Genomic DNA, 16,957 nt, shown 5'->3' on the forward strand with positions numbered 1-16,957 from the left:
GACTTTTATTTTCCATTATTTGTCACCAAACATGACATATTTAGTGGAATTTCCCTAACACAAGTCAACACTTGGGAAAGCAAAATCACATCTTAAATTAAATAAAATCAAGATCCTTTAGGCCTGTGAGATTTTGAGATTCATGTAATGAGTTTAAGAGGTTGAACTCTAGGGATATGGAACACATGATTTAAACAAAAAAACCTTTTATTTTCCTTAACATTATAGGTGTTCACAGGGGCCACAAGTTGCAAAAAGAATGAATTTCCAGCATTGGAGGAAAAGATTTACAAATGTAACCATCCAAAGTAGTAGCTAGTAAAAATCACAAAAAGGCCTCAATAACCAATCTGTTGTAAGATGTGAAATGTATCCTGAGAGAAATGTGCTATAGGTCAAGGTGCTTCTCCAATCCCAACCTCTTCCCAAAAGTCTATCAGAAAGAGGCCAAACTAAGTTTAATAGACTGTTAGTTTGGGTCTTTTCCCATTAGTGTGTATGATTGAGAGAAGCAGAGGTGCAAAGCAGGATGAGCAGTATTTTCCCCATGTCCTCGAGGGACCAGATCTTGAAGTACATGTATGTGGCAGATTTGTTATAGGGAGAACAAGTTATAACTTTCTAGGTTCTGTCATAGATGATCATCTCTAGAAATACATCCATCCCTGGTAATGTTAACATCTGTATTCTAGCTTTCCACTGTGTCTTGTGCATTTGGTTCATGTGCGTCAAAGGTTCATGCCAAGGTTCATGGTTTCTGAAGTCATGTCTAGGCAAAATGGGAAAGAGGGTGAATGACTGCTAAAAGAGGACTGTGTCTGAACCACAGGCTCAGGAGTGGACAGTGAAGGCTGTGTCATACAATGTTTGTTCCAGTTCCTAACATTCGTTGAATTGATAAAATCAAAAGTAAGAATGGGACTTGAGATTTTAGTTGGCCCACTAGGGTTCAGGCACCCCAGAAGGCACAACTAACCACAGAGCCCTCACCATCTTTATCTTTGTCAATTTTTTTTTTCATTTGATTGTTCTTTGTCAGTTTTTAATTCCAGAGACAGCTATAATAAAGTCTATTCAATTTGATTATACATGTGAAGGGGTTGTGTACCTTACTGTGTGCATATTAGAATAAAATCTTACCTTACAAAATAGGTTGCATAAAAGACTTTGTACATTTGATTCATTACTGCCTTCTTAGGGCTTGCAACACAACAGTATCTGGCACTTAGGAGGTGTTTAATAAATTTATAGAATGACTGAATGAATAAAAGATCAGTGAATTTGGAAATAAACCAATCTTGGTTTAGATGCTGGTTCTGCCACTCACTAGACTTATGACTTGGACAAGGAAAGCTATTTGATCTCTTTGAGCTGACTCAGTTCTGGCACCTGAAAAGTGCTCATATCTAGCAGGGTGTGAGGAGGGTGAAATGAGATAACATATGGAAAGTGGCCTGGTACAGGGCTTCCGGTATGAAAAAGTGCTCAGTAAATGTTTACTGAATGTGATCTATACCTAGGTCTCCCAAAAGACATTAGCAAACTGAAATATAAAAATTTTCTTCTTGTGGTTCATCACAGTTAAATTAATGTCCAAATAAATTAGTGAAGGAGCTGCTGCTTCTAGAATATTAAGGATAACTAAACACACCGAGTGTAGTAGAGATCCAAGCAAGTTTCTATCTTCCGGAACCTGAGGGCAATTTAAAGCAGGCTGCCCCCACATGGAAAATGGGGAGAAGAGTGTTTGTTCCACTTCACTAAACATGAATGTGAGGGGAAAGACAGATGTTAGAATTAGCACACATACCGGTATGTCTTTAGGTGGTATTTTCTGTCTCTTATCATGTGAGGTGCTCGAGAGAGGATGGCATTTCGTAAAATTTTTCCAGCTCTGAGGATCTTCTCTGAAGGAACCTGGGTTTTAATCAAGTGGAAAGGAGGGAGGAGAAAGAAGAAGAGTTTATAGAAGGCAAACAAACTGGATGAATCCTTAAATCACTATCTAATCACAGTCTGGCTAGAAAAACATAACTCATACATATTTACATTGCTCACTTGTGTGACATGTCACTGTTTTAAGTTGAAAACCAAGATGCACTGAATATTTATTGTCTCTAGAAAATGGACCAGAGGTTTCTTGATGGGATGCTCTGACACACAGACCACCTCCAGCAGTCCCTAAGAAGTAAGCTTGGATGGTTTATCAACCCACCTACATCCCATTACCTTGGTAATGGTGTTAGCAGGACGGAGAGGAACGTGAGGTTCAATGAGAGGTGTCTGAAAAATAAAATGTCAAAGCAAAAGAAAATTAAACAAAAAGTTCAGTAAAGAAAATTATGGGTTGGGGGATAATAAGAAATATCAATTTTCATAAAACTCAAAATAAAATTGAAAAAACCAAGAGATAAAAGCTGCCTAAGGAGCTTGAATGCATGGGCATTCAAAGGGCAAAATTAGACCATTCAATTTGCCAGCATTTAAATATAAATTATTAAAAATGAAAAAAAAAAACCAAACAGGAATGATTAGATAGATGTTTGTAGGCTTAAGGGGAATACGTATCCACACAAAGCATAACAAACATCAGAGCGAGGGAAAAGGGAAAGCGAGGTAAACATAAACAGATTAAAATGACCTGTCTCAGGGGAAGGGGATAAAGTATTGGTTTGGGTGGAAATGAGCTGTTTCTCCTTTGCATAGTTAAGATTTTTTTTAGCAATTTTTATTTTTAAGGAAGTATTACTTTTCAAATGTGGCTTTATGGTGACTGTGTAATTCGGTTCCTGGAACTCCCAAGGCAACCGTTATAGTTCTCTTTATTTGACAGTCTTGTATCACTTTCAGGATTCCATGAAAGTGGTATCAGCTCTGTTATCTGCATCCTTCAACTGGAGGGCTGCTTCTGAATCCCATGGAAATTGCTTGCTACTTAGCTACGCAACTGAGCCCTCCAGTCTTACCCAGACCCTTTGCTCTTTCTCTGAAATATCTGGTAATGGTATTTCCTAATGGAGGGAAAAGATATGTCCAGGTAAAGGTGGTGGAACCGCCAGCAATACAATGATGCTTCTGCCATTTCCAGAAGGTAAGATGGCATTTACTTTTCATGAGATTGCAGTAGGCAGAACAATGATCCTCCGAAGAGGTCCATGATTTTTTCCCCAGAACTTGTGAATGGTTGGTTATACGACAAAAGGATGTATGATTAAGGAATATTCTGGTGGTTCCTGGTGGGTCAGTGAAATCATAAGGGTGTTAAAAGACAGGAAAAGGAGGCAGAAAAGTCAGAACCAGAGGGAGTGTCATGAGGGGCAGCTGGCCTGACTTAGCATGCCAAAAGCCAAGGGGAAGAAGCAGCCTTAGTCTAGAATCCTGGACAGTGGAATAGGCATGCAAACAGATTCCCCCTGCCATGGCATCCAGAAGAAACACAGTACTGCTCACACTGACTTTGGCCCGGTAAGATCCATTTCAGACTTCCACACTAAGGCATGTAAGATTATTAATTTGTTTTGTTTCAAGCCATTCAATTTGTTGTAACAAACTGTCATAGAAAATTGATATAGAGATTATTATGCTTTATTCTAAAGTCTCCTACTTTTTGCAAATGGAAGATATTTATAGTGAAGACCTGGTAGTTCTCCCTTTAGTGCTAACTTAGGATATATAATCAGTGGGGAAAATAAAGCTCAATATTAGTGTAAAGCATTTTATGTGCCTAAATGCAAATGTACATGTATAAAACAAATGCATATCTTTTTATCAAGAAGAAATTTCAAGTGGGTTGATGATTTAAATATAACAGAACCAAGGAAAAAGAAAAGCATACTAAGCTTTAAAAACTAGCATAAAAGAGACGTGGATTTATTTAGAATGACGGCAGTCTCATGGAACTTACTTATTTAAACATTTTCATCATCTTGTTAGCATCTAGTAAGCCTCCCCCACCTTCACATGACTAGAGCACAATGCTAAGCACTATAATAGTTTCTTAGCAGGACAACCTAGATCAAGGAATGTCAGCCTGGTCCAATTCAATAGTGACTTTAAACAGAGACCAGCTTTGCTTTGAAAAAACCTGTGTTCCCTTATAAAGGAACAGTGGATGAGAGAGGAACCACGAACACACTTTCTTAACAAAGCCCTGAAGAACACAGAGAGAATTCGGCGATAGGAATTCTGTGACGGCGTATCACCTGAGACAGTGTTCACAACTCTAGAGCATCCTACACCAGGGTGCTGAAAACACGCAGTTCAAACATGCTGCAGATCTCCCAGCTGGCTCCCAGTTCTCAGGCCACCCCTCTCCACATTACACATCTGGGGTTATGCCTAGTTATATATTTAACTGTAAAAGTCTCTGGTTATTCTTAAAAAAAACTAGTAAAAACCCATTTCTCTTCCTGTCTTGGAGAAAAGAGATCTACAGTAGATGGATAGGGGGTTAACTTTTGAGGTTACCCTTTGCTTCCTATGAAACATCTACTGTCTTTTGCAATAGACTTTGAGATGCTGGGTATGAGCAGTCAAGAGGATACGCACACTTTGAGGTGGATGATAAATGATTATTTTTGGTAGGCTCAATGAAATGTATTTGAAGACTGTCTTTTTATTTGTTTCTACAGAAATGGCTCTGTTTTAACAAAAAGCTAACAAGTAGTCCCTAGTTGAGTGTTGGACAGTTCCCTTTTAGGTTCCTTGGAACCCCGAAAAGAAAGTGCTACTACAGTGAGGGGAGCATCAAGCTTCCACGGGAATGTTCCTTTTGATTTGCGACTTCTAAAAGCCTAAAATGTACACAAGGTTATCTTTTAGCTAGGTAATCCTAGTACCAGCCTCAGGACCATGAGGCTGTTTAATCTGTTGAAAGGCAGTGTTCTCACCTTTCCCGGCTCAAAGATTTTAGGTGGAGGAGCAATACCATAAATGGATGCTTGGAGGAGGGCATGTCCCTTTATTTAGGACAGCTGTTTTTTTTTTTTTTTCTCCAGTACCGGGAACCGAACTCACGACCTTGCGCTTGCCAGGCAGGCGCTTTGCCGCTGAGCTAAATCCCCAGCTTGTCCCTTTATTTAAATAAAAACTCCAGCACACATGAGGTGAAAGCAGGGAAGGTGTTATTTTGAGGGAATGGGAATTTATTTCTGAAAGGGACACTACATTCAGTTATCAATATCCTATGCTCTAAGAACCACTGGCGCCTGGCAGTGTATGTTGTGAGATACACTGACATTTGTGACAGGCAAGAGAACAACTACTAGCCAAGGCTGAGTCACAGAGCACTGCATTAGAAGTGTGGTTATGTTGCTGCTGGATCCATTTATTTCCTTTATGATTTACTTTGGGTTTCAAGTAAATTTCCTTTTAAGAATTTCACCTTAGCTCTGCTATAGAGAAATAAGGAAAATAATTTCATTTTATGAAGATGAAGGTAAACAGTGACACTGGTGACAATTTGAATAAGAGCGCCAGCCCTACGGGCAGGTTTGCATATCTGCCATGCTCCTCTAAACTGTGCTATCTCCTCATTTTATTATTTTCATTTTTTTAAAATAAGAAAATCAAGGCCAGAGACAGGCAGGAACTTACCTGAACTCATACAGCTAATACCTAGGCTTGCTGCGAGTTGAATCCAGATCTAGCTACTCTAGTGTCTACACTGCAGGTACAATTACACTGTCCTACCTGCCCTTTCTTTTAGAGACATCTGTGCACACGCTAAAATAGTCTGTGCCCTGTTTGGTTAAAGTACACTGAGAAAAGTGAAACTAAGCCCTACTAGATTATCAGGCATCAGACTTGATCTGATAAATTTCCAGCAACAGATATTCCTATCGACCTACTGAGATTACACACGGCACCACGTAACATGTTTGGTCTGGACTAACTTTTTAAAAAGCAAATTTGCAATAATAAAACATGTAGCAATACTGAACTGTCTGATCAGGGCTAACATAAACACACCAGGAAGAGGGGCAGCAGTGAGTCCACCTAGGAAAATGGAAATGACTCAGGGTACTGATCACTAAGGGAATTTAATGCAGGGAGTGATTTTACCGTCAGTGGAAGAGCTGAGAAGCCTAATGGGGTATGCCGAGCTAACCTGATGTTAGCAAAGCAAACCTGACATTGGGAAGCAGGCAGTGTGAGAAGGAACCTTTGCAGGGTCTGAGCCATGGGTCCACGGGTCCTGGTGAAACTGGAACCTGAAGGGAGAACCTAGAGGACCCCATAGGTGCAACCACTGCTGGAGATGCTGCCCACATGCCCCATGCCAAGAGGAACACAAGATGCTCCACATCAAATCTCCCTCTAGTCAGGAGCCAGAGAAATAAGGAAAATAATTTTACTTTAGACACAGTTAGGTTAAACAGAAGAGAGAAGCAAGCAGGATGGTGATATTACTGAGAACCAAAGCAAGAAAACCAGCCAAAGGCCAAACCAAGCACAGGGGAGCCCACAGAGGTAGAGGTCAGCCCCTTGCACTGAACGGCAGAGCAGAGCAAGGGCAAAGGTGCGACTCGAGGCCCCGCTGGGACCCTCACAGCAAGGTGGTGGCGGTGGCCACAGATTGAGACAGCAGCAACAGCACCTAAACGCCCCTCACTCGCAGCTGTTCCATATTCTCCAGGTATCTTCCTCTTGCCTGTGGGTAAGGAGGGGGGATTACAGAGCAGGGGCTTCATTAGCAATCGGGAGAGGTTTGTTTCCGAGAGCCCCCCTCATTCGGACCTATAGCCAGAATGCATCATGACAAAGAGCCCTACCAGGAATGGACCCCTCTCTGATTAAATTTCATACATTTCAAAACATCAATCATGTGTTGATAAAATTTCTTCCTTCCTACCTAGGCACGAAAGAATCCAAACCAGGCTGTGCAAATGTGATCCTAAAAGCTAGGCAGGGAGAACAGATAAAGGCAGAGGCATTCAGCTTTCTCTCCGATTTTCTTGGCTCTCTCCCCGAAGACTTCCCTCAGGATTGACCGTAATTGGTTTTTGTTTGTTTCTGGAAAGGGGATGCTCTTTCTACTGCTTTTTATTATGTTTCTATTACTACTGAAAGGAAGAAACAGTAAGGGAAAATATTCCTTTTGGCACCAGAGCCGATTCAGAAATACTAATCAGGTGATGAGAAATATGAATTTAGCCTCCATTACAAGATGCACAATAACTCTCCGGTAGATGATAATGAGGTACAAGACCCTGTAATAGGCCTTGTGAAAACCACATTCAGGCCCTCCTGAAAAGGGGTAATGCTTTTACTCAAGTATTTACTCACAGAAGCTTTTTGCAAGGCACAGCATCTTAAGCTAAGAGACAAGAATAACAAGCTAGACAGGGACACAATGCTCATGGCAGAATCTTGACAACCCAGTGCAATAAAAAAACATCGAGAGTCCACATCCAACTGGCTGCAAAGATTTAATGAAGGCTATGGTGTTCTGAGGCTACCGGAGGGGACTCGGAGAAAGAGCCTGATGGCAAAGAGCTCTTGTTCTTGCTGGAAAAGCAACATTTCTATGGATTAAACAATTAGCAAGATCATAAGAGCTCACAAATTAATGCTACAAAACTAGATTTCAAATTTCCCCCTTTCTTATTGCAGATGAGCAGGTCTCTAGGATGTGTGAAAAATAAAATGAGATTTTTAGTAAAGATGACATACACATAGGAGTTACTTTTCCTTGACATTTTGAAATGATACAATTAAAGTCCTGGAAATGTATGTCTCACTCTAATAATGATTATCACAATGTCATCACTCTTTGGTGATGACCAATAAAATTAAATTAAGGGCTAAGTCAGACTCACAGGCAGATTTCACAACTCTGAAATAACTAAGTTTTTCCACTTGTGAAATAGTAGAAAAATCTTCTATAGACTTCTTTGGCTTCCATGTGTTAGTTTTTCCCCCTCAGGTCTTTCTTACTTCAAAACTGGCTTATAGATATCTAGGTCTTGCTCGGATGCAAAGAGCTTGAAAGCTGTCACTTCTGCCCTTACAATAAAAAAAGGGTTGAACAAAGTGAAAATAATGACTTCTCTTGGGGTCATCACAGAACTCAGGTTGCAGAAGAAACTGTCGCCCTGACATCTGGAGACAGGAGAATTCAGAGTCACAGCTCAGTGTGCTTAGCTCAAACAGACGCTGAAAAGTGGTAGGAATACTAAAATGGTAAATTTGTTGGATGTGGATTAGTTTGAGTGTGAAATCCTGGGAGTGGGGGTGGCCTAAGGGCGGCCCTCCCACCTTTGTGAGTCCCAGCAGATTCTCCCGGGGAAGAGCCCATAAAGATTTTCAAATGGCTCTGGAAAGAGGAGGGAAGAGTAACCACCGTGAAATGTCCCCATGGCGTTCTTCATGGTGGAGGCCAACTTTCCAGAGAAAAGACTTCATAAGAGTCTTTCCTTCCTTGGAGAAGGGCATTTCTCAGCTCTGACCTTCTCTAGCCTTCCTCTATCAACTACGGGGGAAAAGGAGCTAAGACACAGTTGGAAAGGTCACAGCCTAGGAACACAAGCCTACTAAAAGAATTCTTCCTTCCCCATTCCCTCCCCAATACCCAATAAAAATAATGGATGACAACTGCAAGAGCTGTAAGATGATCTAAGGGGGACCTCTTAGGGAAGCCCAAAGACAATGAAGAGACAAAAACAAAGACCCTAGGAATGTGAAGCCTCTGGCACCTACATCTAAAGAAAATATTCAATACCACCTATCTCCTACTCAGATTAACATAAAATCTCATGCTAAAGGCCTATTTATCACAATTGTTTTTATTCCCATGCCATGTCTGGCTTTCAATAAAACAATTAAAAAGTATGCTAAGAGACAAGAAAAAAACAATCTGAAGACACAAACCAAGCATTGGAACAAGACTCAGATTTTAGAATTGTCAGATAGGAAATTTTAAATTAGTTATAATTAATATGTTAACTATGGGACAGTATTTCATGATAGTATTAATGGGAACTATAGCCATGTGCAAGAATACACTGAATAATTTAAATAGGGAGATAAAATTTTTAAGAAAGAATCAGGGGAAATTGTACAATCAAAAACACTGTAGCAGCCGGGGCGTGGGGGCGCACGCCTGTAATCTCAGCACTTGGGAGGCTGAGGCAGGAGGATCGTTTCGAATTGAGACCATCCTGGGCTACAAAGTGAGCTAAAGGCCAACCTGAACTGCATAGCAAGATCCTGTCTCAAAATGACAAAAACAAAAAACAAAAAAACTAAACCGCTGGATGTGCTGGCGCATACCTATAATCCCAGCACTTGGGAGGCCAGGACAGGAGGATCATTGTGAGTTCAAGGCCAGCCTGGGCTACAAAGTGAGTTCAAGACCAGACTGAACTGCGTAGTGAAACCCTGTCTCAAAAAGACCAAAAACAAAACAAAACAAAACAAAACAAAAACAAAAACAAAAAAAGAAAGAAAGAAAACCCTACTGTAACAGAAAGGAAGAATGACTCTGAGGAGCTCATCACTAGAATGGACAATGCCAAAGAAAGATGTAATGATCCTGAATACAGGTCAACAGAAATTTCCCAAGAGGTAATGTAGAGAAAAAAATAATGGGAACTGCACCCCTCAGATAAAAGAAAATACAACCAAACCCAGGATATCTAAGAACCATGGAATAATTTTAAGGGGTAAAACACACATGTAATTGACTATCACAAGAAGAAAGAGAGATTAAGGCAGAAGAAAAATTTGAAGTAATCATGACTGAGAATCTCCCCAGAAGTACTGACAAACCAGATTCAGCCAGCTCAGAAAACACCAGGCAGAATAAATGATTTGAAAACACCTACCTATAGGCATATCACATTCAAACCACAGAAAATCTAACACAGAAGGGACCTCTTGAAAGAAGTCAAAGAATAAAAACACCTTAACTATAGAGGAATAAGAATAAGAATTACACAAGAGTTCATATTAGATGCTATTCAAACAAAAAGTATATTATTTAAAATGTTAGAAGAGAAAGACCTCATCAACTTAATTTTCTATACCTCCTTCATAGGTAAAGGAGGACCTTAAAAATGATGTGAACAGCAAATTTTAGGATATGTGTTTAAACCAATAGGAAAACAGGGTGAAGGAGAAATACAAACTTTCTCAGACAAACACAATCAAAGGAAATTAGTTGCCAGTGGCCCTACCTATAAGAAATATTAAAAGAAATTCTTTAGGAGGAAGAAAAATAAGGTCAGTAATCCAGATTTATATAAAAAGGAAAAATATAAGAGAAAGGAATAAACGAAAGCAAAATAAAATCTTATTTTTCTTATTCTTAATTCTCAAAAACTTTGAAGTGAACATAGTAATCATGTATTGCTTCTAGCATAAGAATAAGTGATTATTACAAACTGACAATTAAAATTCAAATATTTGACTTTTTAAAGTAAAAGGTATATTTGATAAGCTAATAGAAGAGATAAAATGATATCGTATAAAATTCTCAAACCTAAAGTTGGCAGAAAAGGGGGTTAAAAAGAGTAACAACCAAAAAAGAAAAAAACCTGCAATGGCCAGAAAAAATGCAGCTTTTAATCCAGTACTGATAATCACTTTAAATATGATTTATCTAAATGCACAAATCAAAGGACAGGTTATCACAGTGGATCCAACTGGATGTTGTCCTCAAGAAACCTACTTTAAATATAAAGGCTCACATAGGTTCACTGTAAAAGGGCAGGGAAAGATACGTCACACTGATACTAACTTTAATAAAGCGTGAGTGGGTACATAACTGCAAAGCAGATTTCAGAACAAGGAAAATCATCATGGATAAAGAGGAATGTTATATATTGATAAAGGGCTCAGTTCTCTAGGAAGAAATTATAATTGTAAATATGTGTGCACCCCCCCCACCGAAAGAGCTTTGAAATAAGTGAGGCAAAAAGTGAGAACTGCAAAGAGAAATGGATAAACATTCCGTCACCACTAGAGACCTCATCATGGGTCAGTATACACACATATATCCTTGCTCTGCCAGCAGAGGGCCTGGAAGCAGGGTCACCCCAGTAGCAGTGAGTACAGAAACCAGCACTAAGTATAGAAACCAGTTTATGGTTTCTAATGCTGCTCCATTAAAAAAAAAAAAACAAAACAAAAAAAACAAAAACAGATTCCTTGAAAAAAGAAAAAGTTGGTTCTGGATTAGGGTAAGGAATGTGTAAGAAGAACTTTTGAGTATAACCCTCAGTGCCAAAAAGAATTGAAGTGCTCAAAATGAAAACAAATAAATCCCACAATAATAGGGGTGTTTCAAACGGACACAGGAGTCAGCTGAAGAACTCCCAGTGCCAAAGCTACAATAATTTGAGCAAATTACAGAAAACAGTATTGGATTATCTAAAGTATAAAATATCCATGAGTCCATAGTATTATAAATAAATGATAAATTATGTAGCTACTGTGGCTTCAAAAGATGGATCAAAACTTCCAATTCTTATTTATTTATTTTGGTGGTAGTTGGAATTGAACCTGGGGCTTTTGCACTGGGGTAAATCTCCAGTACTCTAAAAAAAATTTAGAAAGAAATTTCAAGACAAGACTCCTAAGTTACCACGTTGCCCAGGCTGGGATCAAATTTGTCAGCTTCCTGCCTCTGCTTCCTACAGTGCTGGGATTTCAGGAATGCATCACAAAACCCAGCTTCGAAGTCCCAAGTCTTTAAGTGTGGCTGTACATAGTGACTTCCTTCCACAGACTACATAACGAGAATGGGGGAAAGAGTAACTTTACAGTGGAAAACGTGGTGAACATGACCTTGGAGCTCGGCCAGGTGACCAAGGTCATCATGAGCAGTATAAATCATGTTGATATGATAGGATAGTATAGTATGTACACTTCAGATCATATGAAGAAAATGACATTTTATTTACCTCTGTGTCCTTTCTCCCCAAATCCACAACCCCAGTCTAATAATAAGAACATATAAGAAATCTCAACTGAGGGACATTTCTACAAAATACTTACTACTCCTCAAAACTGGCAGAGTCATTGAAAATAAGTCTGAGAAACTGTCTTCTGGGTTTCCACTCATGCCTACAACACGTAGTCTAGCCAACCTAACTGGCAGCAATGACATACTAAGAAAGGGACAAGTCACCTTTCTGACCGACCAAAGCTGGTAATGTCTTGTTTCCCCCTCTGCTTCCTCCATATGCCCGCAGCCAAGAGGCAGGACCACAGCCAGGGGCAGCAGGAAAAGGCCAGGCACTCCCCATCCCACTGACGCTGGAACCACCAGCCCAGTCCCTTCAAGAGCTGAAATGCTGGAAAGCATACATGACTGATCTTTAATAGCTGAAATAATATCCTAAGGGTCCAAAGTGACAAGACACTTATGAATGAGGACTGAGGCATTTTCATGCTGCTAAGCACCAGGGAGAAAGAAGGCATCCAACTCAACTCAGTTAATAGTGGGCAGTTGGAGGAGATTATTACATGTGTATATTTTACTGACTTGAGAAGCCACAAACCAACCAAGTGAGCACCTATGTCCATATATTTTTGAAAGTGACTTATAAATTTGAGGAACTGAAATCTGCAGTTTGGGCTCAGGTTGCAGTCTGACCGTAAGAAGAGACTTGCACGTGCTGAGGTTGCTTGGTGAATTTGTGGCACTAGAGCATGGAAGAATGCGTCCAGGGAAGACGCTGCCCGGACCCTCCTGTTGCCTGGTCTTGCTGCTGTCACTTGGTCTCAGAGCACTGCACGCGGGCTGGTGTGACCAACAGGGGAAAGTTTCCTTCCAAAATATCCTAACGCAGTGTCACAAGACTATGTGTTTTTAGAATGAGCCCGTCAAGCCCTAATTCAAAAAATAAGATTTAAAAAATTTTTTTCTTCTACTGGTGGGAGATAGCCTCAATTAGATTTTAATCTTCAATACATTGGATATTCTGAGTATTTTTTTTCCTAAATCGGATATCTGGAGGCAAAAAAAAACAAGGCTAACTTTACAGAGGCACCATTCTTACTGCCAGAAACTTGCCTTTGAGTTCCTACACAATGGTTTAGTTTTTCCTTACAAACTGGCCTGTTGAGGCTCAGATTTTCTTATACTGGTAATATCAATGTACTATTATTATTAAATCTATATTTTACTGATAAGGACCAAGAGATGCATACCTTATACAGAGGCCACTGTTCAGAATCAGGGTAGCTATCCTCACAACTGTACTATTTATAGAAGTATAAATTCTGTGAAGGATTATTTATTCCTCATTCTTTCCTCTTTTTTACAAATCTAAGCCTGGTCCTCATCATTTACTCTCACTTCCATTATAAGAAATTCCAATAGCAAAGCCCAAACCTGGGAGCAGTGTGTCGACTGCTTTTGGGAAATAAATCTAATAAACAGAATCTAAGATTTAAGACAGAGTCCACTCTTTGGCAGGTTCATGGGTTGGTGCTTACTAACAGTAAGGCTAGAACACCATGACACTTCCCTTTATACTGTCTAATTTAAATCTGAGCATGGTAGATTCTGAAAGTTTTAACATGTATTCAGTATTTATTTTAAAATAAAGCAAACGTATAAAGCCAATCGTTGAAGCTCTGGTTTTTCTAAAGCCAGGAAGCCAGCCTGCTGCTGCTGAGTATGTTCCAAAGGCAGACAAATGGTTTGGGTAACACATTTCAGAGAATGCTCAGCTGCTATAGTGGTAAAATAATTGGCATACGGAAGTCAATATAAATATATATTATGTCCCCTACTTCTCTCACACACAAACAGTATACGCTGGCCTGAATCTTGTTTTTTTTTCCTTTAACAATGTATCTTAGAGATCTTTTCACATTAGAATGTAAAGAGCTATTTCATCTCTTTTTTTGTATCACTTATGTGTGCTTTTTAGTAGCTGCATGGCATGTCACTATAGAACACGTATAATGACAGATAAAGCCCGAGAAAATTGTGTAATGTTCTATTATTCTTTGTGCCCTTGAAAACTCAGGATTCTTACCATAGGGAAAAAGATATGTATCTTTCAAAATACTGATCAAACCAGTAGCAATGAATATCTTGAGCTTTGAATTCCATTCTCATGGAAAGAAATCTTCTTGGGAGAAAAGACTGATTGCAGTGGTATAAAATGTGTAAGAGAAGATGATGCTATCTTGTTATACAAGATAACAAGAAAGCTGTGAAAAAATACGAAGGGTTTTGTTAAAGGATGCAGAACAATTTGAACATCAACAAGTATAATAATTACAATAAACTGAAGCCCATCAAACATATTTAAATTCATGAGTTTATAATGATATTTGGGGAAAAAACTAATTGGTTACCTTCTCGTAATTACATGGAATCAATTCATCATTTTATAAACTGAGTAAATATAAAGAAAGAATAAAGCACTCATCCTGCCTTTTCTATACAAACTGTACCACTAGATAACTAGATAATAAATGAGGGTAGTGATCTCCTTATAAAATTATTCCAGCAAACATACATAAAGGAAATGATCACCTTAAATCACCACTATTTTGCAACTCTTATGAATGAATGCATTTAGGTATCAAGCATCTATTACTGAGGATACAAAGAAACAAGTGGACATTATGTTCTTCCAAAGGAGGTTGAACCTAGACTTATTCACGCCCATAGGCATGGTACTCTGCACCCATAAAATATGAGATATCCCTGTACTATATTAACTAATATGTAAAGATACCTAAGAATTAAATTAAAAAGCAAGTCATAGCAAATTATTATTTCATTTATATAAAAACTCTACATATGTGTAGATACACATGTGATTTATTATATATATATGTGAATAAACAACTTAAATAGAGCATGACAAGTTATGAGAAGAGAAGGGAATGGAAGATGTGGGCATCTGGAAACAATGGAGGGGTTTGCGGTGGCAAAAAATATTTGGATATTTTTCTCCATAGACTTTGAAATTATCCTAATAATTTACAATGGAAATAAAATTTACTGAAAAGAGAGGACTATTAAGTGATTCCTCTTTTCCTCAGATTGCTTTTTAATGAATTAGGTTATTTATCTGATAAAATAATGCATAAAATCTATGTTTTAGGAATTTGAGTGTCTGTATGAATAGCATGGGTATTGCATGAAAATGCAGACTGTGGGGCCACTGGCCTGGGCTGTGACCTGAGAGTCTCCCTTTCTGCCTGAAGGCATGGATGGTGCTGGGGGAGCGTGAATCACCATCTGAGCATCAGAGACTTTGGCGAGTACCGGTAGCACCCTGTGGATCCATATGTCATGATTCTTCTTTAAAATGCCAGTGTGTCCTGAAGACCAGGTCCAGTTGATATAATCATGAAGTCATTCTCCAAATATTTATTTTACCCAAATAAACCAATATGTTTTTTAGTTCAAGGGATAACTTCCTGGCCATTTTGTTTTATCTTGTTTTTTCTGAATACTCAAGCACCTCACATGAAAATCAAAGGCTTGCAATGTATTCAAGAAAATTTAATACATTTGTCCTGTAGGAATATTCACAAGTAACACACTTCAAAATTTCTAAATTACAATAACTCATCTCAACCAAATTCATTATATAAATATTTAATAGGGTTTCCAAGAATAGATGAAACACAGCATAATCCTTATATTACTGTGTAAAGGGAATAAGGTAAAAATAATGACATTCTGTTTTTATGAAATTAGCGTCTGAAAGTGTTTAGAGCATGAATCTAAATTTCAATGGCATAAAGTAATTTCAATATTTGCAGAGTATAACAGTTCATAACTTTATTATAACTAGTTAAAGCAGAATAGAAATTTACCTCCCGCATAATACAAATCTTAAAATTTCTGGAAGAACCACTGAGACAGCGTGAGGGGTCACACAGCAGCAAGTCCCAAACACACTACAGATTACCTCGGCCAAGTCTCACAGCCTCTGCCACTGAGCCTCAGCAAGCTTCATAGAAAAAAGCAGATTTTGAAAAGATTTGCAGAATTTGGTTCACCTGTATGTGCTTTACTTGTATTCAGGGAATACTTCTAAAGTGTGAAAAGCCTCAATAAAAGAAACATTCTCTCCTCTCTTCACTACAGAACAGGAGAAATAGTTACTAACCTGGACAACGAGAAGTGTAGAGAACAGATTTACAAATACTATAAACATACATATTTATATAATATATAATCAAGAATAGAGCTATTTTAGCTACCTTAAATGAAAGGCAAAATTCTCATAAAACGTTGTAAGTATTTTCACAAATCCATTGGGTAATGATTAGTTCTTAAAATTATATAACATGGCAACACATAATGTTTATATAAATATATAGATATAATACATCGTGACATATCACATTATATAATGTAATTTGACTTAATCTGTGGGTAAATATCATGTACCTTCATGCACACTTGAGAACGTTGCCAGTGACATGCTAAGTTGATTTCTTAATTCAGGTTATAATCCTAGCTTTGTGTTGCAAGTTGATTGAAAATAAGATTGGCCTACTTAGAGACCCACGCTGGAACAATACGACAAGCAATAGAAACACAGCAAATCAGCAGACTACAGGTGGTTATGCTCATCCTTGGTGCTTTGAAGATTCATAATCAATGTCTTAGATGAAACAAATGGAAGAACCACTGGGGAAACTAATGGTCATGTAAGGGTATTTCTGGATTTCTTGATTCTAAGAGACCTAAGGAATATATTTCCTCTGGACATCAGTCAAGTCCTGAATTTTCCCTGAGGGTCCTTGTGCATTTCTTAATCTCCAGTCCTGCACATATTTCACTCTTTGTACCATAGTTATTTATGTGTCTGTTCTCTAAGTACTACATGAACCCTGTAAAATAAAAAGTTGTGTCTTTGTTATGTCAGAATCCCTGGAGTGTTTAGTGCCTACAGGTTATTCATTTCATATCTATTTGACTAATAATGCAGAGAAACACCTGAGGAGCTTTGACCTGGCAGACGTA

The 16,957-nt window shown here is 38.5% G+C and overlaps 1 protein-coding gene across 8 annotated transcripts in view; it reads right to left on the minus strand.

Annotated features, from left to right (window-relative positions):
• The window catches only part of Rapgef4 (Rap guanine nucleotide exchange factor (GEF) 4), a 281,014-nt gene that overhangs the window by 80,243 nt on the left and 183,814 nt on the right, over positions 1–16,957 (minus strand). For 7 of the 8 annotated variants that reach the window (XM_005393202.2, XM_013518784.1, XM_005393205.2 and 4 more), the window contains 2 exons: positions 2,230–2,283; positions 1,811–1,917 (listed from right to left, as the gene is read on the minus strand). In XM_005393202.2, coding sequence (XP_005393259.1) covers positions 1,811–1,917; positions 2,230–2,283 — 161 coding nt within the window. The remainder of the gene's footprint in view (positions 1–1,810; positions 1,918–2,229; positions 2,284–16,957) is intronic. The other variant, XM_005393203.2, reaches the window with a different exon arrangement.

Source organism: Chinchilla lanigera, unplaced genomic scaffold, assembly GCF_000276665.1.
Source record: "Chinchilla lanigera isolate Chin_1 unplaced genomic scaffold, ChiLan1.0 scaffold00048, whole genome shotgun sequence".
NCBI classification, from domain to species: domain Eukaryota; kingdom Metazoa; phylum Chordata; class Mammalia; order Rodentia; family Chinchillidae; genus Chinchilla; species Chinchilla lanigera.